Genomic DNA, 23,476 nt, shown 5'->3' with positions numbered 1-23,476 from the left:
CCAATGATTGTAACCTTGTTATCTCAAGCAAAGCCCTTTTGCCCAACAATAGTTATACTTAGCCTATGTTAGTGAAGCGTGGAATACCACTTCATGGCTTGATCATATTTTATCTACTGCTGATGCCCATGCCTCCTTACAAAGCATTGAGATCTGCTATGGGCTGGCTACTTCTGACCACATTCCTATTGCTATGGTGTTAGATGTGGAAAATGTACCTAAGATAGTTAAAAATGAACATGTCTGTGAGCCCAAAATAAACTGGGGGAAACTATCTGAAAGTGATGTCATTAAGTATTGTTTTAATTCTGATACTCTCCTGAGCAAAGTGGAGCTCCTTATGAATGCCATTTGGTGCACCAATGTTAATTGTGCAGACACTACTCATGGGAATGGTTTATGTGATCTGTATAATAATATAGTAAAAGCCTTAATTGAGGCTAGTGGGTCCTTATTCAAGCAGGCCAGGAAGACCAGGAATATAAAGCCTGGGTGGAACAAGTATGTTGCTGGACATCATACTGAAGCCAACATGGCTCATAAAGCCTGGGTCTTAGCTGGGCGGCCCAGACAGGGACCTGTGCTTGATCATAAAAAGAAGATGAATGCCAAATATAAGTATGCGTTACGGTATATAGCTAAGCAAGAACAGGTTTTGAGTGCTTCCTCTTTGGCTGACCATTTGCTTAAAAATAATGTCACTAACTTTTGGAATGAGGTGAAAACCATTAATAGAGCCAAAACTTCTCTTCCTTGTAACATAGAGGGGGTAACTGCACCAGAGGACATTGCTGGCCTCGGGAGGCAGCATTATGCATCTCTGTTCAACTGTATAAAGAGTGAGCCTTATGATGTTGGTGTCATAGAGGATAAAAATGTATTTTTTCACACACATGAAGTTGTTAAGGCCATAGGGCAACTTTCAGACAGAAAAGCCTGTGGCACTGATAATGTTACAGCTGAGCACTTAAAACTAGCTGGCCCCAGGTCGGCAGTGCTGCTGTCTATTTGTTTCTCTGGTTTGGTGTGTCATGGCATACTGCCTAATTCCATGATGTCAGTTATTCTTGTCCCAGTTATCAAAGATAAGGCTGGCAAGGTTGGTAGTATTGATAATTATAGACCTATAGCCCTTGCTAGCATCATCTCAAAAGTTCTTGAAAGTCTAATACTGGACCGTAAAAGTGACTGCATAACTACCACTGACAATCAGTTTGGTTTTAAAACTATGCATAGCACTGACCAGTGTATCTATGCACTGAAAGAGATTGTAGAGGCATATAGGAGTCAGGGCTCTACTATAATTTTAGGATTTATTGATGCCTCTAGAGCTTTTGATCGTGTCAATCATTTTAAACTGTTCAATAAACTTCAGCAAAGGGGAGTCCCCAGTAGTCTGGTACGAATCTTAGCCTATTGGTACTCCAACCAAAGTGTGCGGGTGAAATGGGGTAACATCCTTTCTACACCTTTTAATGTCAGCAACGGGGTAAGGCAGGGGGGGATTTTATCTCCTGCCTTATTCAACGTTTATATGGATGACCTGTCAAGACATTTGGGGACATGTCAAACAGGTTGTATGGTTGGTGATATGACGATTAATCATTTCTTATATGCCGATGACCTTACCATTCTATCTCCTAGTAGTAGTGGGTTCCAACAGAGTGTGGTAATGATCTGTAGAACCAAGGATGATCTGAAAATTAAGTTCCCTCCTTTCTATTTATCTGGAGAAGAGCTGGGAGTAGCTAATGTCACAAAATACCTGGGGCACATCCTAACTGATACGCTGGAAGATGACGCTGACATGAGCAGACAGAGGAGAGTGCTATATGTCCAAGCTAACATGCTGGTTAGAAAATTCCATCACTGCACTACAGATGTTAAAGTTAACCTGTTTCGAACTTACTGCTCCCCTCTTTATACAGCTCCACTCTGGGTTAGATACAAGAAGGAGAGTCTGCTGAAACTGAAGGTAGCTTATAATGACTGTCTCAGGATTCTCCTAAAGAAACCAAGGAGTACTAGAGCAAGTGGTTTATTCTGCAATCTAGGTCTTACTACTTTCATGGCACTGCTGAGAAATCTTACTTTTAAGTTTATGAGCAGGCTTGACCGTGCAACAAATGAGCTTATTTCCCAATTAGTTGATCCGAGTCGTAGCTCTGTAAGGTACATGTCTATGATCTGGGAACACTGGAATGAGTGCCTTCATTAGCTCCCCTTTTTTAGTATATGTATATATGAATGTGTAATGTATTGTATTAATGATGTTTGTACTGTAATGTTTCCATTGTGGGCTTTGAGCCTGTAATAAAGTTTATATTATTCAATACTACAGACCACTAGAGGGCGATGTGGTTCCATAGAAAAGTTATTAATTTTCCTAAATAATGATTTCTTTGTTATTTTTCCAAGTACGATCGTGAAAAAGGTCTTGAAATGCAACTCGTGATTTCACTCAGAACCTTAAAGAAAATGTACAAAGATATAAGGCACATTTAATACAGTTTTAAAATTCAAAGGAAAAGTGGATCTGAGGAAAGTACTTTGAGAGTTCCGTGAGATGTCTGTCTCTCATCTGGCTGAATCAAAGCAGATGTCACCTTTAATCCAGAGAAGGAAGGGAGCACAGTTGGTCTGGTGATTCTCCAATCGTCTTCTAAAACGTTTTTTTTTGTTTGTTCAACATAATTAGCATTAAGGGGTTAAGGTCTACACATAAGTTATGGGCAGGTCTGGTGAGAGAGAAACTCCCAAGTCATCTCCACAGGACAAAGGTTGGGGTAAATTAGATGATCTCTGTCTCTTCCTGGTGTGGAAATCCCCCATCTGCATCTTTGCACAAACATTACCACACAGGAATGTTGCTGGGCCTCCCAAAGGTTAAGTTTCATATTAAATCCACACTTGAGTTCACTACATAGTGTTGCGTATTTGATTGGAATTTCCAAACAGTGTGGATCAAACATCAACCAGATTATAACCAGGCAATTTTTGGTTATTCTGACAGGACAAGCACCCCTCCTGCTCATCAAAAACCTGTTCTCCAAGCAGACATGGTTGCAGCTAAAAATAAGTTTTTTTTCCCAGAAGCTGTAAAGCAGTTTTTGGCTTCTCCTGATGACACCTAAGAGTGTCTAATAAACTCACAAGCTCTGCTGCTATGTTGAACTCTTATTCTGTGTACTCACAGCTTTGTGATGTATGCTAAATTATACTGTTATAGTATTCCACAAGCATAGTTGATTTTCGTTGATCTTTTTTATCCCTATTTTTCTGTATACATTCTTTATATTTTTAGTTGGTTAGAGTGACCTGGTTTGCCTTAGAATGAAAGGAGGATAATGTTGTTCGATGGCTATCCTGCTACTGATGTAAAGCAGTACTCACATAGTCCAAGGATTTTTTTGTGTGCTAGTCCTGTCTGCTCCATGAACAAGAGGTACATTAAATATATTTCACCCAGTAATTATTTAAGTAACAAACACTAACCCTAAATGCAGAAGCACTATGAAAGCTAAAGGGGTGAATCTTGGTTACCTTCTTAAAGCCTCATTAACTGCACTTATCTCTAACTTCCACAATTAAATAAGAGAAACACTCATGATAAGAAACAGAATTAGGAGTGAGCGCTTTGAAATGGTCTGTTAACTTCATCTCAGGGAGTAAACTGCTCTAAATGTGTGTACTCATGGTCTGAAGACTATATGGGGTGCACACGGTCTTTCCTTGTAAGTACCAGTTTGTTTTTTTTGTGAGTATGACTCGTTTTATGAAGTGAGACCATGTGCTATGGTTTCAGAGCAAAGTTTTCCACCTACACCTCCATGCTCAACAGTCCAAGGCCTAACGTCCTGATTGTTTCAGATGGTGATCAAATTTGGCCTCAGTTCAGCAGCCAGGCTGCTGCGATATGAGCAGAAAAGCTTGCTGTTGGTTTGGTGCTCCGAGACAAAGATTTTTTCTGGATGGCAGCACATCTTGTGTATGCCTTTCTACAATAATACTGCAATATGACAACAGCGTGCTGATAACATATGGTCCCTCTCCTTTCAGTTTAGAGGACATGTTGATGATGATTATCAAACTAAGTTTAACTCACCAGACCGATGGTGTCATGTCTGTTAGTTCTGTTGTGTTCCTGGTCTTTAGTTTTTGCCGTCTTTTCCTCAGTTTCTTCTGCCCTGCCATCAGCTGCACCCACTCACCCGTGTGTCTCCCATCAGCTGCACCCTCTCATCCGTGTGTCTCCCATCAGCTGCACCCTCTCACCCGTGTGTCTCCCCTCAGCTGCACCCACTCACCCGTGTGTCTCCCCTCGGCTGCACCCTCTCACCCGTGTGTCTCCCCTCGGCTGCACCCTCTCACCCGTGTGTCTCCCATCAGCTGCACCCTCTCACCCGTGTGTCTCCCATCAGCTGCACCCTCTCACCCGTGTGTCTCCCCTCGGCTGCACCCTCTCACCCGTGTGTCTCCCATCAGCTGCACCCTCTCACCCGTGTGTCTCCCCTCAGCTGCACCCTCTCACCCGTGTGTCTCCCCTCAGCTGCACCCTCTCACCCGTGTGTCTCCCCTCAGCTGCACCCTCTCACCCGTGTGTCTCCCCTCAGCTGCACCCTCTCACCCGTGTGTCTCCCCTCAGCTGCACCCTCTCACCCGTGTGTCTCCCCTCAGCTGCACCCACTCACCCGTGTGTCTCCCTCTCATGCTGTTTCAGGTTCGTCTTTGTCAGGTTTGGTTTTGACATGTTTTTTCAGGTTTTATTTTGTTTTCATATATCATAGTTTTTTTTTAATTCCGACTCAGCCGCGCTTTTATTTGTATTGTTTAAATAAATCAAGTTTTATTTTTTAAATATCTGCATCCGGGTCCTCCTTCACCATGCGGCGACACAGCCTACGTGACGGATGGACAGTTTTCCACCTCACCTCAGTCCATCTTCTGTGACGTACGGTTCACCAGCACCAAGTTCTAAATTCGCATGTCTTTTCCAGAAAACACTTCAAACATTTGATTTCTTGTTTTTTTGGACTTGTAGATTTACTCAGCGGCTGTAAACTTGGGATTGACACACACAGTTGAGCACCATGGGAACCTTTTTCACACAAGCAGACGTATAACTGGGATAGTTTGACGTGTAACCTGTGAGCACTCGTGAACAAATATTCACTTTATCGACTTTCTTCATGTGTCATTGAATTATCATGTACAGCGACCAATCTCATTACAGATTCAAAAATGACATTTATTCATTCAGATTATTTATACACATTCAAATCTTTGACTGAATTTAGCCTAACTGTATAACACGTTCACACACTTTAATGTATTCAGATGAAATGTGTTTACCCGTGAAGACATTTTGACACACTACAAAACTTGTGTGACGGTATTGTGTCACTATTTCCACCATAAAGAACCACTGGACTTCAGTGCAGTACCAGTTGTGGCCTGATAGCGTTTCAGAGGGGAGTTTCTGATCTCATGCTGAATGTACCTGGAAAACTGTGTTACAGGTTGAAAATTTCTTCTGCATGGGCTCCCCTCTTGCTGTTTTCTTGGCGTTGCGAGGGATCCGTCCTGGAAACAACGTTGAGCAGGACCACATCCTTCCAACATCCATCTGCAAACGGCTCTTCAATTTATTCCATCCTACAGATCCTGTGGTGAATAACACGCTGGCAGTAACAACATAACATGTAAAAACAATAAAAGTGTAAGAAAGTCTTGTCAACTAAAGCCTTTGTATTTGTCTGTTCCAGGCATACAGATTGGAGCCTCTCATCTTAAAGCATTACAGTAACATTGCTCCTATTCAAATCGACTGGTAAGACGTATGTCTCTATATGTGTATGTTTATATATATATATACATATATATATGTGTGTACACACACACACTACCAGTTAGAAGTTTGGAAAATTCTTCTCATTTAATGTTTTTTCTTTATCTTCATGACTATTTAAAATGAATTTCAGTGAAAACTGACAATAAAGTATTATCGTATCGTATCGTACAGATTCTCCCCGAAGGCATCAAAACTATGAATGAACACATGTGGAATTATGTAGTAAACAAAAAGGTGTGAAATAACTCAAGACATGTTTTATATTTTAGATTCCTCAAAGTAGCCACCCTTTGCTTTGTTGACAGCGCTGCAAACCCTCGGCCCTCTCTCACTGAGCTTCATGATGTCACCTGAAATGCTTTCCACTTCACAGGTGTGCCTTGTCAGGGTTCATTTGTGGAATTTCTTACCTTCTTAATGGGGCTGGGACCATCAGTTGTGTTGTGTAGAAGTCAGGTCGGTACACAGCTGACAGCACTATTTGACAATTGTTAGAATTCATATTATGTTAAAAACCAATCGGCTAAGTAAAGAGAAAGGACAGTCCATCATTACTTTAAAAAGGTCAGTCAGTCCGGAAAATTGCAAAAACTTTGAATGTGTCCTCAAGTGCAGTCACAAAAAGCATCAAGTGCTATGATGTAAGTGGCTCACATGAGGACCGCCCCAGGAAAGGAAACCCAAGAGTCCAAGTCCATCCGAGTATCCAGCCTCAGTTAACAGCAGCTCAGATTAGAGCCCAGACGAATGGCACACAGAGTTCCAGCAGCAGACACATCTCTACATCAGTTATTTCACATCTTTTTGTTTACTACATAATTCCACATGTGTTCATACATAGTTGTGATGCCTTCAGGGAGAATCTACAATGTAAATAGTCAAAACCATTAAATGAGAAGGTGCGTCCAAACGTTTGACTGGTAGTGTGTGTGTGTGAATTTGTATGAGACAAAGGTTTGGACTCAACTACTTCCTATATTTTGATTATCACATAATCAAATAAAAAAGGAACATAGTGCATTTATACTCAAATCGCCTTAAACCACGTTCTCTCCCTCACACACATGGCACTTCCTATTCTTTAAGTGTTAGGAGCCACGCAGGGCTTTGGTCTATCATACACACACCGATGAACACACCTGAAGAAATATGGGGCTTTAGTGTTATGCCCAAAGAAACTTAGACATGTGGTCTGGGGAGGCCAGTGATTGAACCACTCCAACCCCTTCAACAGGCAGATGATTAATCTTACCCCTGAACTACAGCTGTTCCAAAAAAAAGATGAAATTATTTGATTAGAAGGTATCTCATATTTTCTGTTGCTCAAAGTAACCAGCTTTTGCTTTAACAGCTGCTCACATTGTTGGCATTCTCCCAACCAGCTTTATAAGGAATGTATGCCTTATCAAAAGTGAATAGGTTTTTGTATTTGAGACCATCAGTGGTGTTATGATGTGGCGTTGGTGTAAAGTAAGAGCTATACAACAAATGCAGGGATCCTTTATTTGGGATGATCTGGACCACCAAATGAAAACAAATTAGCCGGTAAGTGCCCATCATATGTGGGAACTCCTTCAGTGTTGTTGGAAAAACATTCCCGGTTATTATCTCATGAAGTTGGTCAGAAGAAAGTCCAAACTTATATATATATATACATATATATATATATATATATATATATATATATACATATATTTATTTATATATATATTTATTGATGTGATGTGCAGGTACAACACCACGAGTCCAACACCGTACGATCAGGTCCGGCCCATGCTGCTGAACCCCCTGAAGGAGACCACCCTTGTCTCAGACTCAGAGAGCATCCCCAGCCCCTGCGCTTCCCCACCCCAAACCAGACGGCACTATGGAGAGTCCATCACCAGCCTGGGCAAGGCCAGCATCATGGGTAAGCACACAGAAAAAGCTTACAGCTGCACTTATGGGAAACACAAGGTTGGTTCTGCTTAATCACACTTGTATGTGTCAGCGTAAGAAAGAAAAATCAAAAAAGGGAAAAATAATTGGAATAGATGTGGGAGCCCACTGAAAGTCAGCCTATGCAGTCAGAAACTGTTTTCTGCAGCTGATGTGATTAAAGATGATTTCCTAAACTGCTGACAGTGTAACAAGATCAGCACAAATCAATAGAAGCAATTCCTTCCTGTCAGCATCTTTTTGGCCACTTGAAACTGATGTCTGAGATTTACAGTTTCTGGCAAAAATATCTTGCATTTTTCCTATTTCCTTATCATACTACCTGGACTTAAAATGAATGTTTCTGGATGTTCTGTAATAGATCCAAAAAGGTTTGTTAAGTGAAATCAAACTAAACTATTTTCTTAGCAATTCTAAAAAAAATAATAATAAACAAACCTGAGTAGTATGATTCTTACATTTAGTTCAGCTTTTATCTCACAACAGCCAGTATGAATTCAGCATATTTACTGCTTTGTCTCCTGAGCTTAGTTTAGGGCTAATAATGAGATGGAAAAACAGCTAATGCTAACAGGTGATAGTGATCATGATTTGGTCAGGCATCAAGGTGAAGGCTGGGCAGAGGATCTCCAGTTAGTCAACAAATATGTGAGAAAATCATTTTTCTTATTACTGATGGTCTGATCATCTGATGTGGAGGTCTCTTTTGACCCACATATTCTTGTGAGAGTAACAGGTTGGAGCAGATCTGAGAATCCAGAGAGGGAAAAACCAGACTGCAGTTTATTGTAAGATAAACATTTCAAGCGTTTGTGTGGATGGAAACCAACTCAAGGATGATGGAAACCATTTCTGACTGGCACATTTAAAGCTAGAACTTCACCGTGAGACTCTGAATAAACTGAAAATGTAAATTCAGCTTGTTTTGTAACGTGTGTTTCTAGTGTGCATTGTTTTTTCTGAAGATATAGTGAGCAGAACTAAGGTTGTCCACTGGTTGTAATTTGCCCCTGTACGCATTTGGTCCATTTTCAAATATCATCTGGATATTTATCCAAATATACAGTTCTTTTATACTTTTTCTTCATCTGAAGAGGAGTTTGACACAAAACTAAATCAAAGTTGTTTACCTTTTGAAAACTATCCTTATGCACTGAAAAATGGATGATATATGTAATGCATGAATCTTACTGCCTCTCAGGTGCTGCAAGTATTGGAAAAGGAATAGGAGGAATCCTGTTTTCCCGCTTTTCCCGATCCAGTGGGCAGGTTGGCGGAGTGGACGAAGACCCGTCAGATTCTGAGGGAGTACCCTCCGATGTGGAAAACTTGCTATTGGGAGAAGATGGAGTGACAGTGGCAGAAAGCAAGGAAAAGGATGAACAAATAGAAAAGGACAGAGAGGAAGTGGACCCTGCTATGTCTCAGCCCACCTCAGCTGTCATGGAGAGCACCTCCTGTAAGTGAGATTTTTTTGGGGGGAAAGTCAGAAAAACTAACCTACTGCTTGAAATCAGAAGAGGAAATCCAATCACAGCAGCTGCCTGCTCTCCGTACGCAGCTTATCTAGTCTTTTCTTTGTTTGCTTTTCAAACTTTATAGGAATATGATTAGTATAGCTTAATTCAGTTATTTGAGATGACTACATGCTGCGATGGTCACTTATCTTTCTGTTTATGTATTCAGCAGACGCTTTTATTCAAAGTGACTTACATATGAGGATATAACATTACAGCTAACATCAAAGCTAACAATATGCTACGTAGAAGGAACCACAAGTCAGACTCTGTCAGAGGTGACGGTGCAGAGATAGAGAGCAGGCACAGAGGGAAGTACAGGCTCAGTGCAGGATAGGAGATGCTCTCTGAAGAGCTGCGTCTGCCAGAGTTTCTGGAAGATATTCAGGGATGCAGGGACGCTCCTGTTCTGGAAGCGCTCGCTAGGTCATTCCTCCATCGTGGAACGACTTGTCTTGAGCGTGCTGTAGGCACTGCTAGATGACCGGAGTGACCGAGTCGTGACGTAAGCCTTTGCAAGAGCATTCAAGTAGATGGGAGCCGTTCCATTAAGGACTGTAGGCTAACATCAGGGACTTGAATTAGATGCGGGTGATTAACGGTAGCCAGTGGAGCTCAATGAACAGAGGGGGGACGTGTGCTCTTTCAGGCTGATGGAAGACCAGAAGCGCCGCCACGTTCTGGACCATCTGCAGCGGTTTCTCTATATGCAGAGATTTCTATCTTATCATGGTATAGAAATAGATTGCTGCTTGAAACCACAATAGTCAGCTCTGTGATGCTAAGGATGTTGAAAGGGAGAAAACAGATTTTCACACCTGCATAAAAAAAAGGGTTTCCTGAAGCCTCTTTCTGTTATGGTTTGTGAAACCAAATGAATGTGGACACTGAAGAGGACACCAGTGAAAACAGGAGTTGGTCAAATTTTGTTTTAAAAAAGGAAATGTTTTAGGTTGACAGAGGTCTTAGAGTGCAGGAGCCGTAGGAAGGTGGCAGGCACGTAGGTTGTTCAGGTGAGGAATCCACAAGTAAGTCTCCAGGAGAACAGGACAGCAAGACGGAGACTGACACAGGGCACGGAGAAAGGAACCTGTCCAGGAACAAGAGGAGCAAACTGAAGAGCGCAGGAGGAGGATTAGCACAGCAAGACACAAACCTCGAGAGGAGTCAAAGATCGGCCTGACTACCACTCACACCTCATCCTGACTGAAAGCGAGCGAAACTGACGCGATACGATGACGAAATTTGGCGAGGGTGTCCTGATATGCAGCGTGACGATTTTGTCGGGAGTGATTCTATTGGTTCAGAAGGTACTCACTCGAAACACCAAGTTCTGTGGCTCCCTTCGGTTCAGATCTTTGTGGTACGGGTGTGTAAGGTCATAACCCATTGGGTGCTGTTCCACGGTAAAGATCAGCTTCTCCTCGTCCATTATTCCCTGAGTGATGCTAACCTGTTGCTAACTAGCTTGTCAACAGGAAGCAGCGTGTTCATTTCAACCAATAAGAAGCGTTTAGGGGCGGGACGCTGCTGCGAAATGTCGTCCAAATAGAGACAGCGCGAGCGATTTTTTTTTTTATTTGTTAAGGGGTTGGCGTCATCGCTGGACGGAGCGACATCGCTCGCGGCATGTCAGGACAGGCTGATTGAAAAGTACGCATTCTGATCACTTTTTATCAATCGCTGGCTCGCTCGCGTTCAGTCAGGATGGGGTGTTAGAAGGCAGACAATCTGGCCGAGACTTATGAGCAGTTCAGGCAATGAGGCTGACAATCAGGCGAGCAAGAGCCCAGCCTCCACCCAGGTAAAGAAGCACACCATCCTGCCAACCTAAGCTACGGCTCAGGAAAAGCATCCAAAACACAGACAACCACTGCAACCATGACACTTTCCATTTCCGCTTCATCCTACGTAGGATCACAGGGGAGCCCGTCCCAGCTGCCATCAGTTAGCACACATCAAGAAACAGGAGCTTGGCTCTTGGATTATATGAAGTCTCAAAGCTTACTCTGATGGAATGTGGGGATGGATGTGTCACACATGCAGTTCAAAGCTTAATGGTAGATTACATTATAAATCTATTGTTTTCGTACTAGCAAGTTGAATTGAATCCTTAGAATGACTTGATTCTAAGGGTCCTACACAGGAACCAATACAACAGCATTATTTGCATTTCTGAGTACATATATACATCTGTTACAGTCTTCTCACATATTCCTTCATTTTTAGAGTAAGTTCTAGCACAGCGGTGACCTGGGACAACCTTAAAGTGAAATATAAAATCTTAAAGTACTGCCAATCAATTACTTGATAAATGATCTCAAAAACCAGAGTCAACATACCAATCGAAACCAGTAACAAAGCCGTGGTTGAGTAGATTTCTTGAGAGGATGTCACCAATGTCCTTCCTCTGATGTAGTTTGTAATGTTAAACCTGATCTTAAGAGTGACTGACCTGATGGATGTGACACTGTGACAACAATCTAACAACAACTTAGAGCTCAGGAACTCACAGCTCATTGTCAACAGTTTAACACTGATAAAACATGTATGCATACACAGAGAACATGCCCCACTTTCCAGATTTCATTCTGTTATCACATTCAACATTTTTCCAGAATCTGTCACTCTAACACTTTGTGAAATCATGTCTGTGGTCAGTATAATCTGATGTGGATTTCTTCCGACCATGTTTAGCTGAATCAGCCATTCCATTATACTAAATCAGCATGATATGGACTTTACATTGATGGAGTTGTGGAATAAATTTGTAAAATATACTAGTTTGTAGCCAAAATTATAGTAAGCAACTGTAAATTGGGTATTTTCCAGTCACAGGGGAACAATAAAGGTTGATACACAAACATTCTTAACATTAAAGAAGATGCTACATTATAGAGTATAGTTATGCTAATGTCACAGTTATGTGCTGATTGATGTCCAAGTCAGTTCCTTTCCCATGACAGCTGCCACACATCTGGGATTCTCTATTCTCTCACAGAAGTGGAGGGCAGAATTGACAGCACCTTCTCATTTATTGCTTGAGTTTGGCTGGCTGTGTTCCTTGTGTTTCTTTATATTGGTATCATTATATTATAAACCCAAATCCAAAAAAGTTGGGACGCAATGTAAAATGTCAAAAAAGACAAAAAAACAGAAAGAAATTATTTGTAAATCTCATAAACCAATATTGTATTCACTGTAGAACATGGAAAACATATCAAATGATGAAAATGAGACATTTTACTATTTCATGACATTTATTAGCTCACCTTGCATTCGACATCCTTCCTGTCACACCTCCATAATGGGATGCTGTGGAAGACATCCTGCGTTGTTCCAGCACATAGAAAAATCTCATCCATCTGCCCTCAGTGATTAGAGACCAGTTGCCCTAACACACCCCACATCATTAAAGTCCTGGAGTGAACAGTATCAGTAAATATAGGCGATAAACAAGAGGCTGAGTACATGGAACTGGTCCACCATTTTGTAGCATAGTGTGGGAACAATCACCTCATCTTTAATACAAACAAAACAAAAGAGATGACTGTGGATTTCAGCAGGAACAGGAATAAACCAAAGACTTTGTTGAGGTTGAGGAATACCTTGGACAGCAGACTGGACTGCAAATGCACTCATTCAGTGTCTGCAGCAAATGAACTGTAAACAGTAACTTAACTGTGCGTTTATAGTTTGTATATAGTACCACTCAATGCACATTTACACTAGAAGTTAGGCCCTCCAGAAAAACGCGATTTTGCGATCGCTGATTTTATTGCAAAATCAGCAAAATACCGCTGATTATGCGGGGGTCAATATTTTTCAAAAAAGCCGCATATTCACCGCAACAATCACATTTTCCGCGCAAAATATGCGAAATATGCAGGACTCGCTTGATTTCACAATCTCTGCACTTTTCTGCATAAAGTTGGGAAGAGAAAAAAATGTCTAAATGAACCAAATTAACTGGTGATGTAATTAATATCCGACTCGCGGCTTGCGACGTCATTGCCACCGACACACACAAGGAAAACAGCACCGTAGCGTGAAGAGAAAATTAACGAGAGACAAAATGAAAAAAGCTAATCGATCTCACCTACCGACGCACATTACTGCCAAAGACCGGGCAAACCAGTACCCCGATGTCTTGCACGAAAGCGGGGGGAAACTATTCTGCACCCCGTGCAACTGTGTGTTGGAGCATAAAAGAAAATTGTCGGTGACGTGCCACTTTACCAGCGCAAAACATTTGAAAATGCTTTCTGCAGCTGCGGAAAGCATTTATTCTATCTTTTACAATTCTGTGAAATTTTACGACTGATTGTGAAACTGCTCAAGTTGTTAAAATAAAAAAACCTTCTGTGAAGTAACTTGGTTCCAGTATGCTTGTTTATCATAGGAGGTCTTTAAAATGACTCTTTTTCATTCAGTAGCAGCATATTTTGCAACTTTGCATAATTCGCAAGTTTACTTCACGGCATAAAATCATTAAAAAACCCTGCATATTCAATCGCAAAATCCAGGATTTTAGCCCGCAAGATCAAGGATTTATGCCCGCGTTTTTCTGGAGGGTCTAACAAGTCACTTCTGCCTACTCATACACACACACACACACACACACACACTCTGCTCTTCCTTCTGAGATACAGCTGCCCCAATACAGTAAGAATGCTACAGCACTATGTTTCATATCTTCTACAAGTCTGTGGCGCAGAGTTCAATCTGCTTTGCAGCATCTGTTGGGGCAGCAGCATCAGAGTCAGAGACTCAAAGAAAATGAACAAACTGATAAAGCAGGCTGGCTCTGTGCTCTGGAGCTGATTATGAAAATAATAAGGCAAGGCAATTTTATTTATAGAGCACAATTCGTACACAAGGCGATTCAAAGTGCTTTACAGCTACATAAAATCAAAAGAAGGCAATAAAATCATTCCAAAAAAACCATAAAAAAATAATAATTAATTAATTAATTTAAAAGTGAAGAGTGCAGATAAAATACTTTCAGGTGTCATATGCACAGCTAAATAGAACTGTTTTCAGCCTGGATTTAAACATTGTCAGAGCTGAGGTCTGTCTCACATCTTCTGGAAGGCTGTTCCAGATGTTAGGAGCATCAAACTGAAACGCAGCCTCACCTTGTTTAGTCCTGACTCTGGGCCCCAGCAGGAGACCCCTCCCTGGGGCAGCAGACCCCTCCCTGAGGCAGCAGACCCCTCCCTGAGGCAGCAGACCCCTCCCTGAGGTTCTCAGAGCCCGAGTTGGTTCATATGGCTCTAACATGTCAGAGATGTACTTTGGCGCTGGACCATGAAGAGACTTGTACACAAGCAGAGCTGTTTTAAAGTCTATTCTCTGAGCGACAGGAAGCCAGTGCAGAGACCTGAGCACTGGACTAATATGGTCGTATTTCCTGGTTCTAGTCAGGACTCGAGCAGCAGCGTTCTGGATGTACTGCAGCTGTCTTACAGCCTGTTTAGAGCCCAGTGAGCAGGCCGTTACAGCAGTCTAACCTGCTGGAGACAAACGCATGGATCAGTCTCTCTAAGTCTGGTTTAGACACTATTCCTTTGATTCTGCCAATGTTTTTTAGATGGTAAAAAGCTGCTGATGTTACAGATTTAATGTGGCTGTTAAAGTTCAGGTCTGTCCAATATTACCCCGAGATTTCCAACTTGATAATTAGGTTTAAGAGAGAGAGTCTCAAGGTGACTGATAACACTTTCTCTTTGTTTCTGTGGGCCACAGACAATGATTTCAGTTTTGTCTGAGTTTAGCTGGAGAAAATAGTTTTGCATCCACACACTGATCTGTTCAATGCAGCGACACAATGTATCTACAGGCCCGTGTTCTCCTGCCGTCAGTGACACGTAGATCTGAGTGTCATCTGCATAGTTGTGGTAGGACACATTATAGCTGCGTATTAGCTGGCCTAGTGGAAGCATGTACAGATTGAACAATACGGGTCCCAGGATTGACCCCTGGGGAACCCCACAGGTAATAGCCATTTGGTCTGAGACACAGTTACCAATTTCAACAAAATATTTCCTGTCCTCCAGATAGGATTTGAACCAGTTTAAAGCACGACCAGAGATTCCCACCCAGTCTTCTAACATCTGTAATAAGATCGCATGGTCAACTGTGTCAAAGGCAGCACTCAGGTCCAGCAGAACTAAGACTGTGACTCTACTTGCATCTGTGTTCAGGCGGATGTCATTTGTCACCTTGATCAGAGCTGTCTCAGTGCTGTGGTGGGGCCTAAAGCCTGATTCGAAAGTATCAAAAGCATTGTTAGACAGGAGAAAGTCACTAAGCTGTTGGTATACAACTTTTTCTAAGACTTTGCCTAAGAATGGCAGGTTTGATATGGGCCGGTAGTTGTTCAGTACTGTGGCATCAAGATTGCTCTTCTTTAGAAGAGGCTTAATGACAGCGGTTTTTAAGGCCTTTGGAAATGTTCCAGTCTGGAGTGCGATGTTGACTAGATGAGCGAGTTGTGGTAACAAACTGCTCAGCACAGACTTTAGGAATCTAGTGGGCAACTCATCAAGGCAGCACGTTGATGAACTCAGACTGCAGATGGTCTCTTCGACTGTTTTGTCAGTAACAGGTGTTATGCCCCTGGAAAATGCGTTGTTCGTTTGCTAGAAACATAGTTCAGTGTAATTTGTTTATTTTGGTTACCATAGCAACGTGGGGGTGGTACTTAGGACATGTTGGGACATGTAGAAAACTCTCAGTGCAGTGGTCAGCTACGGTCGTGCAAACACACGCAGTCTTCAGCTCTTCTGTTAATCCGCCAGTTGTTCTCCCTCTTCGCTAAATCAACGTCTGTGAGTATTGTTTATCAGCTGACATTAACATTAATCTGCCAATTGTGAGTTTGTATTTATTAAGACTGCTAAGATTTAAATTGTGTAGCTAAGCTAAATTAGCTCTATGTGTTAAGACTGTTTCGTGTTTAGATCAGATCGTATCTTTATAATATTAATGCAGATGGTTTTGCTGTATTTTCAGTTTCACAAGATTCTCAGTAAACTTCATGGAATCAATCACATGCGTCCTGGATATTATTGAGAAGTGTTTAAGCTGATTGGGAACGTAGCCCATGACAACAGGTGTGAAATGTGTCAACTCTAGGTGTCTAGCTGGCTGCAGAGTAGTTATTTGTGTTGTGGAAATTATTGCATTCTTAATGCCTTGAACTTTGTCATTAAAGAATATTGCAAACTCATTACACTTGGATGTAGAAATGAGTTCTAAAGGCAGTGAAACTGGAGGGTTTGTTAATCTGTTTACTGTAGCAAACAGGACACGAGAGTTGTTTGTTACTGCAGTTTTTGATGATTTCGGGAAAATAACTCGTTCCCTCGTTCTACGCAAAGTCTGGTTGAACACACATAGCTTTTCTTCGTAAGTCTCATAATGAACCTGGAGCTTTGACTCGGCTCTCCGGCACTCCCTTTTCTGTGCCCTGACCGACTCGTCTTTCCTCCATGGCGCCCTGCCTACTTTTAACCATTCTAACCTTGACAGGAGCAATGGTATCCAAAACATTTAAGAGACTTAATGTGTAAGAGTTCAACAGATCATCAACATCAGAACACAGGGTGTTCTCAAACCTAATCATTTCCATAAACTGTGTCCCTGTTCTGTCATTTATGAGTCTTCCCCGAACAACTGCAGACCCAGCTGCTGATTTGGGTAAAGTAGATAGGTCGAAGAAAACACAGAAATGATCAGATAAAGCAACATCGACGACATTCACGTTTGAAATAACAACACCCCTTGAAATGAGCACATCTAAAGTGTGCCCTCTATTGTGGGTGGGCTCGGTCACATGCTGAGTTAGACCAAACATTTCAACGACAGCAGTGAGCTATTTAGCTTGCTTGTTAGGGGATACATCCACATGCACATTCAAGTCCCCTGTTATGACTAAACAGTCAAAAGCAGTGCACACAATTGAAAGTAGTTCAGTAAAATCATCAATAAAACAAGTCTGTGGTGGTTTATAAATGGTGACATAAAGTATGGAAGATTGTTTTATCTCCATTTTGAATGACACATACTCAAATGATGAAAAAACCCCAAATGACAGCTTGTGGGTGGGTATCTGAACATGGCACAAACACCCCCACCCCTCTGGTTTTCTCGTGTTTCAGACACAAAATTGAAGTGAGGTGGACTGGACTCCATCAGGACTGCATTTGTTGTGTTTTTGTGGAGCCATGTCTCAGTTAAAAACATAAAATCAAGATTGTGAGAGGAAATAAAACTATTAATTAAGAATGATATGTTACTTAAAGATCTGACATTGAGTACTGCGTGTTTGAGATTAGTTATAGTTGAACTGGATGCTGTGTTCTTGCAAGGGATATGGATAAGATTTCTCTGATTGGACAGTCTGATTGTCCCTCTCTTCACTCCATCCTTGGACCTCTGGTTGAGATGGTATTTACCAACACAGAGGCCCTTAGCGTCCTAGACAACAGCATTGACGCTGTTGGAAATGACAGCTGTGGGCACCGGTGGTGGGGGCCAAGCTTGGGGGGCTTTGGTTGATGGAGTAGGCTGGGGAGGGAGAGGGGCTCGATGCTTCTTTGGGGATAGAATTCTTGATCTTGCCATGTTTGGCGTGAGAGGAACCATTTTAATCCCTGATTTCACCAAGCTTTCAAGGTGATCAGGAGGTCTCCTGGGTGACAGTGGAGAAGAGAACGATGGTGAAACATCTCTGGAGGGTGTAGATGCAGCAGGTGGGTCCCCCGCCTGTGGTGGGGGGCCGTGGTGGAGGCGATGGTGGAGCTGTTGAATCCTGTGTTCGGGATGCTGGAGGTGCTGTTGTGGCTGCTGTGGCTGAATCCTTTGCTGGGTCCTTGGGTGGCGAGGCAGGAGCTCTTCTCTTGCTCCTCTTCTCTCTCGGCGGCAGCTCAGGAGCCGGTCCTGGCCCTGGTCCTGGCCCCTTCTGATGCCTCAGAGCGTGGAGGAGATTATCCATAAGAATGCTGCACAAGTTGATGAACATAAAGAACAATACTGTCCATCATAATATTGTGGTGAAACAACAGTGTGATCAAAATGAGGCTTCTTCAGCTACACTGTAACACAGAGATACAAGAGGAATCCCCCCCAATACCATCAGAGATGTAGTCTTTTAACTGAAAGCTGATAACAACCTGCAGGGTCCCTCATCTTTTTAATCTGGAGGACACAGCATCCATGATTTCCAAAAGAATTTCAAATTATGATCCATCTGACCTAACAGTTTTCCACTTTGTCTCTGTCCATTTTAAATAAGCTTTGGTCCAGAGAAGACATCAGTGCTTCTGGATCATGTTCATATTTGGCTTCTTCTCTGCATGGTAGAGTTTTACCCTGCATTTACGGCAGTGTTCCTGAGCCCTGCAGTTAGTTCCTGGACAGAATTGTGTCTGTTTTTAATGAAGATCACAGACATCCAGGACTGATTTTCAAAGAGATGTCTCCAGATTATCTGACTCGTTTGGTGATATTATGATATTATAATGGACTATTCAAAGTCTTCACAGTTTATCTGAAACACGATTTATCTGAAATTGCTTCACAATTTGTAGGCAGTTTTTTTTCTTTGCAGATTGCTTAACCTCTGCCCATCTTTACTGCTGAGAGACTCTGCCTCATTAGGGTGCTCTTTTAATAGCCAGTTATGTTACTCAACTGTTTCTAATTAAACTATTTAGCTGCTACATGTTCCACCAGCTGTTTCTTTTTAGTACCACTTACTTTTCCAGTAATTGAGCTATGTTGCTGCCATTAAATTCAAGATGAGTAAATATTTTTCATTAATAATAATAACGTAGTAAAATTTCTCTTGTAAAATTTGACGTTTTCTATGTTCTATTGTGAATAAAATATTGGTTTCAGAGATTTGTAAAACATTGTATTCTGTTCTTATCATTTCACACAGTGTCCCAAACATTTTTGGAATTAAGGTTGTAGATTTTTTACAAAGCAAATAATTTTTGCCAGGCAGAATTTGCACAAAATGTGTGTCTCATCTAGTGCTCTCTGATAAGTTCATTCACTAACCGCAGATGTCAGATCGTGTGTGTCCAGTTCATTCATACTAAGATGTGAAATATCAGTATCAGATGGAAATATGCTGGTACTCCCTCCTCAGTATAGCTTTCTTAAGTCAGCGTTCCCTGACTACAGAAAGAGGCCTTTTACCCTGATATTACCATCTATCACAGGCCTCCAACAGATTACTACCAACTTGACCCTTAAGCTAAGATCCAGTCAACTTTTTCACAAATTAAAAAAATCCTTTACATATCTAGTTTTTTTTTTTAAATGTAGTTGGTGTTTTCTGGTAAGCTATTCGATCGGAAGTGTGTCCAGATGTCAGCTTTCAAAATATTTTAACACTGCTGTATAACTCTTTTATCTTCAACCACATAAATCAACATGTCGCAGTAATGTTCCAATGACATCAGAGCTACATAATGGAACTTCTTCTTCTGCTTTTTTCTTCTTCCTTGGTATTGTAAGGCAGCTGAGTGGTTACAAAGGTTTTCTTACACACATGAACAGAATATGATGCATGTGATATCTGCACAGTTAAAGGACAAGACCGTTTTTTTGACATTGGGCCCTTGATTTCACATTATAACATGATGTTCTACTCACCCCTGCTTGTTGTTGGTAATTTGGAGCTGTTCCGAAGATATTCGAGAGGCGTCTGGCTGCTCTCTTGAGATATTCGGCCATGAAACGGTTTCCTATGGGCAATGTTATACAGGCATAAACTATGCTGTTTATAATTTATTAATTACTGTACACTAGCACTGATAACGTGGAGGTGCGTCGCTTACTTAAAAAAATCCGGGTTACTGTAATTTTGATTTTTTTGTCGTAAAGTGGGTGTTACTGACGTCATCATCGTGCTACTACCACAGACAGCCCACAGACCTGCTGCCTATTTATTCATTCGGCTAAAATTCAAAATTACAGTAACCCGGATTTTTTTAAGTAAGCGACGCACCTCTACGTTATCAGTGCTAGTGTACAGTAATTAATAAATTATAAACAGCGTAGTTTGTGCCTGTATAACGTTGCCCATAGGAAACCGTTTCATGGCCAAATATCTCAAGAGAGCAGCCAGACGCCTCTCGAATATCTTCGGAACAGCTCCAAATTACCAACAACAAGCAGGGGTGAGTGGAACATCATCTTATAATGTGAAATCAAGGGCCCAATGTCAAAAAAACGGTCTTGTCCTTTAATGTGGCTTGTTGAAGTTGTAGTGTCTTGACAAATGGAATTAGCCGCATACTGTGAATAATGTCAGTGTCATTGACATTAACACAAGGTCAGAGACTATTACTCAAATACTGACTTAACCACTTGGGCTCATGTGTCTGTACTCACTTTGGAATTAAAGTGCCTCTATGGGAATTATGTTTTTGTGACACTTCTTGCACCTAATTCTTAACTGTATTTTATTTTATTTTTTCTGTTCCAGTGGAATTGGAGAGACGAATCGACTTTGAACTGCGGGAGGGCTTGGTGGAGAACCGTTATTGGTCAGCAGTGACTTCTCACACAGCCTATTGGTGCTCTTATGACGTGGCTCTGTTTCTTCTCACCTTTATGTACAGACCACAAGAGCCACCCGAACCTTCAGAGGACAACCAAGACACCTCATAGCATTAGCATAATGGCAAGTGAGCCATTATTCCTGGGGTCAATTCACTTTCCATTCACACATTTTGAAATGTTATCAATAACAGATGCACTCATTGTACCTTATGAAACCACAAGTGGTAAATAAAAATGTCCTATTGTTTGAATACAACTTCATTGCAAAAAAGTCTGTTTGTTATGTAGCTCACAAGAAAATGCAATGATTTGAAAATCATTAAATCTTATATTTTCTTAAAACAACACAAAGAAAACATCAAATGTCTAATCAGAGAAATTTCAAGGCTTTTTTATTTTTAAAAACTGTTATGCCATCAACATTTGTCAGAGAAAAGCTGATAACAAGAAGTAAAAAGAAAATGAACTGACCCCACCAGAAACAAGCACACAGAAAACATTTACCCGTTTCCTGTTTCATACCATTAAAATTCCTTCATGTTTACACGCCTTTGTTCCAGACTGAACATACACACAGAGCTCAAACCTCAGTGAGGTGTTTACACTCAAACCTCTCAACAGCAACCACAGCTTCTCATGCAAAGCAGCCTACTGTGTCCAGCTGTGTCACCCCCATCCTGCTTATGTCACTGGTTTGACTCAGTGGGCTGCTCAAATTGTGGCACAAGAAAAAACCTTGCTGCTTGTTCTGGGACTAAACTTATGCTTGTGAAAAACACAGCACCTAATTTCTCCTAATCTTTTCTTGTTGTGATGGTATAGCTTCAGCAGAAGGCTTAAGGGAACTATTTTCCAATATTGTGCACTAGGCAGACTTTAGATATCAAAACTTGAAATACTTAATAATTACAATCAGTGAAATACACGAGTGACAGTCACAGTAATACCCTTTTGGCTATTAAACAAACTCACCGAAGCAGTATTTTGTTGATGGGGAAATTTTGCCTCACCTGACCTCAGCGGGTCAGCTTCTGTATCTGTTGGATGAAGTCTGACTTACTTGATGCTGTCTTATATATACGCTTGGTGATTAGTAGCTCATTTTGAGTAGCATTCTTCAAATTTTGATGCTATCACGGCTAATGCCAAGCTGACTCACTAAAAACTCACTCTTGGGTAAGAGCGGACACTGACACTGGACGTTTTGGGTAAAAAGACAAGAGTTATTTAAAGCCAGGCAATGTGGTGAACCAAAGAGTCGATCCAGGAGAACGGGAAACTCTGAGGAAGGAGGGAGATAGTTAGAAATGGTCTGAGAGAGAGATTTATACAGGTAATGGTGTGGGTTTATCCTTACTGTCTAGGTTGGGTTCCGGAGTGGAGGGGAGGATCTGGCTGTGGTGCAGTGGTACTGACTCAGTGGTGGGGCGAGCAGGTAGGTTATTGAGCAGGTAGGTTAGTGAGCAGGTAGGTTAATGAGCAGGTAGGTGTCTCGCAATCCACAGGAGAATGCAAGATCCTTGGCTTGGAAGTCCAAAGCGAGGTGAGCAATGAAGGAATCGGCACTGAGAACTCAGGAGAACTAGGTAAATGCACGAAGAAAGATTCTAAGCATGAAGCACAGCAGTCCTTCCAAAGGCGTCTTGACGAGCCCAGATATGAAACCGGTGATAGTGCAGGAGTTGAACCAGACTCCGCCCCAGAATATAATGCTCAACCCAGCCTAATACCCATGAACCAAACATGATCATGACAGTACCCTCCACCTTGATGGCTGCCCCAAGGCAAGCCGGAAGACTCACCCCCCCGGACCTGTTGAAGTCGGTGATGAGGGATGGAACCAGGATGGACTGACAAGGGACCCAGGAACGCTCCTCTGGACTATACCCCTCCTAGTCCACCAGGTATTGGAGACCTGGCGAAGGTGATCGTCAAATGGCAGAGGAAGTGAGAATGTTGTGTGCATATTCGATCCACACCAGCTGCCGCCTCCAGCAGGAAGGGTTGTTGGTAGTAATACAGTGGAGAGCAACCTTGAGCTCCTGATCGAGCTGCTCAGTCTGCCCATTGGACTGGGGACGATAGCCGGAGGTCAATGAGACCTTGGCTCCGAGAGTGGCACAGAAAGATCGCCAAACCTGTGAGATGAATTGGGGGCCCCGGTTAGACACCACTTCTGAAGGAATGCCATGAAGGCAGAAAATATGATTCATAAGCAGGTCTGCAGTCTCGGAGGATGACAGAAGCTTGTCCAATGGGATGAAATGAGCAGCCTTCGAAAAATGGTCGATAATGGTGAGTATAGTGGGTTTACCTTTGCAAGGGAGGTAATCTATTGACAAAGTCTAAGATATGAGACCAGGGTCGACCAGGGACCTCCAGAGGCTGCATGGAGCTGTCAGAGCTGTGAATTCCTGGATGACACATGCAAAATTGGACATATGGGCCCACTGGCGGACATTGGAACGGGCTGCTGAAGGGACGAATTGACGACCGGGGGGGTCCACACTCAGGATTCGGGTCCGAGACCAACCCCTGGTGAATCTGGTTCTTGATTTACCACGTGATTCCACCCACTAGGCAGTTA

At 42.1% G+C, this 23,476-nt stretch overlaps 1 protein-coding gene across 1 annotated transcript in view; it reads left to right on the top strand.

The window, feature by feature from the left end:
* The window catches only part of ddhd1b (DDHD domain containing 1b), a 78,797-nt gene extending 56,558 nt beyond the window's left edge, over window positions 1-22,239 (top strand). The window contains exons 9-13 of the mRNA XM_075459871.1: window positions 5,520-5,669; window positions 5,766-5,830; window positions 7,582-7,760; window positions 8,991-9,248; window positions 20,813-22,239. Coding sequence (XP_075315986.1) covers window positions 5,520-5,669; window positions 5,766-5,830; window positions 7,582-7,760; window positions 8,991-9,248; window positions 20,813-20,997 — 837 coding nt within the window. The 3' untranslated portion in view covers window positions 20,998-22,239. The remainder of the gene's footprint in view (window positions 1-5,519; window positions 5,670-5,765; window positions 5,831-7,581; window positions 7,761-8,990; window positions 9,249-20,812) is intronic.
* The last annotated feature ends 1,237 nt before the right edge of the window (window positions 22,240-23,476 follow it).

The sequence above is a fragment of the Odontesthes bonariensis genome, chromosome 24, assembly GCF_027942865.1.
Source record: "Odontesthes bonariensis isolate fOdoBon6 chromosome 24, fOdoBon6.hap1, whole genome shotgun sequence".
Lineage (NCBI taxonomy): Eukaryota > Metazoa > Chordata > Actinopteri > Atheriniformes > Atherinopsidae > Odontesthes > Odontesthes bonariensis.
Note: the sequence above shows the minus strand (reverse complement) of the source record. Positions and strands in the feature narration are given on the sequence as shown.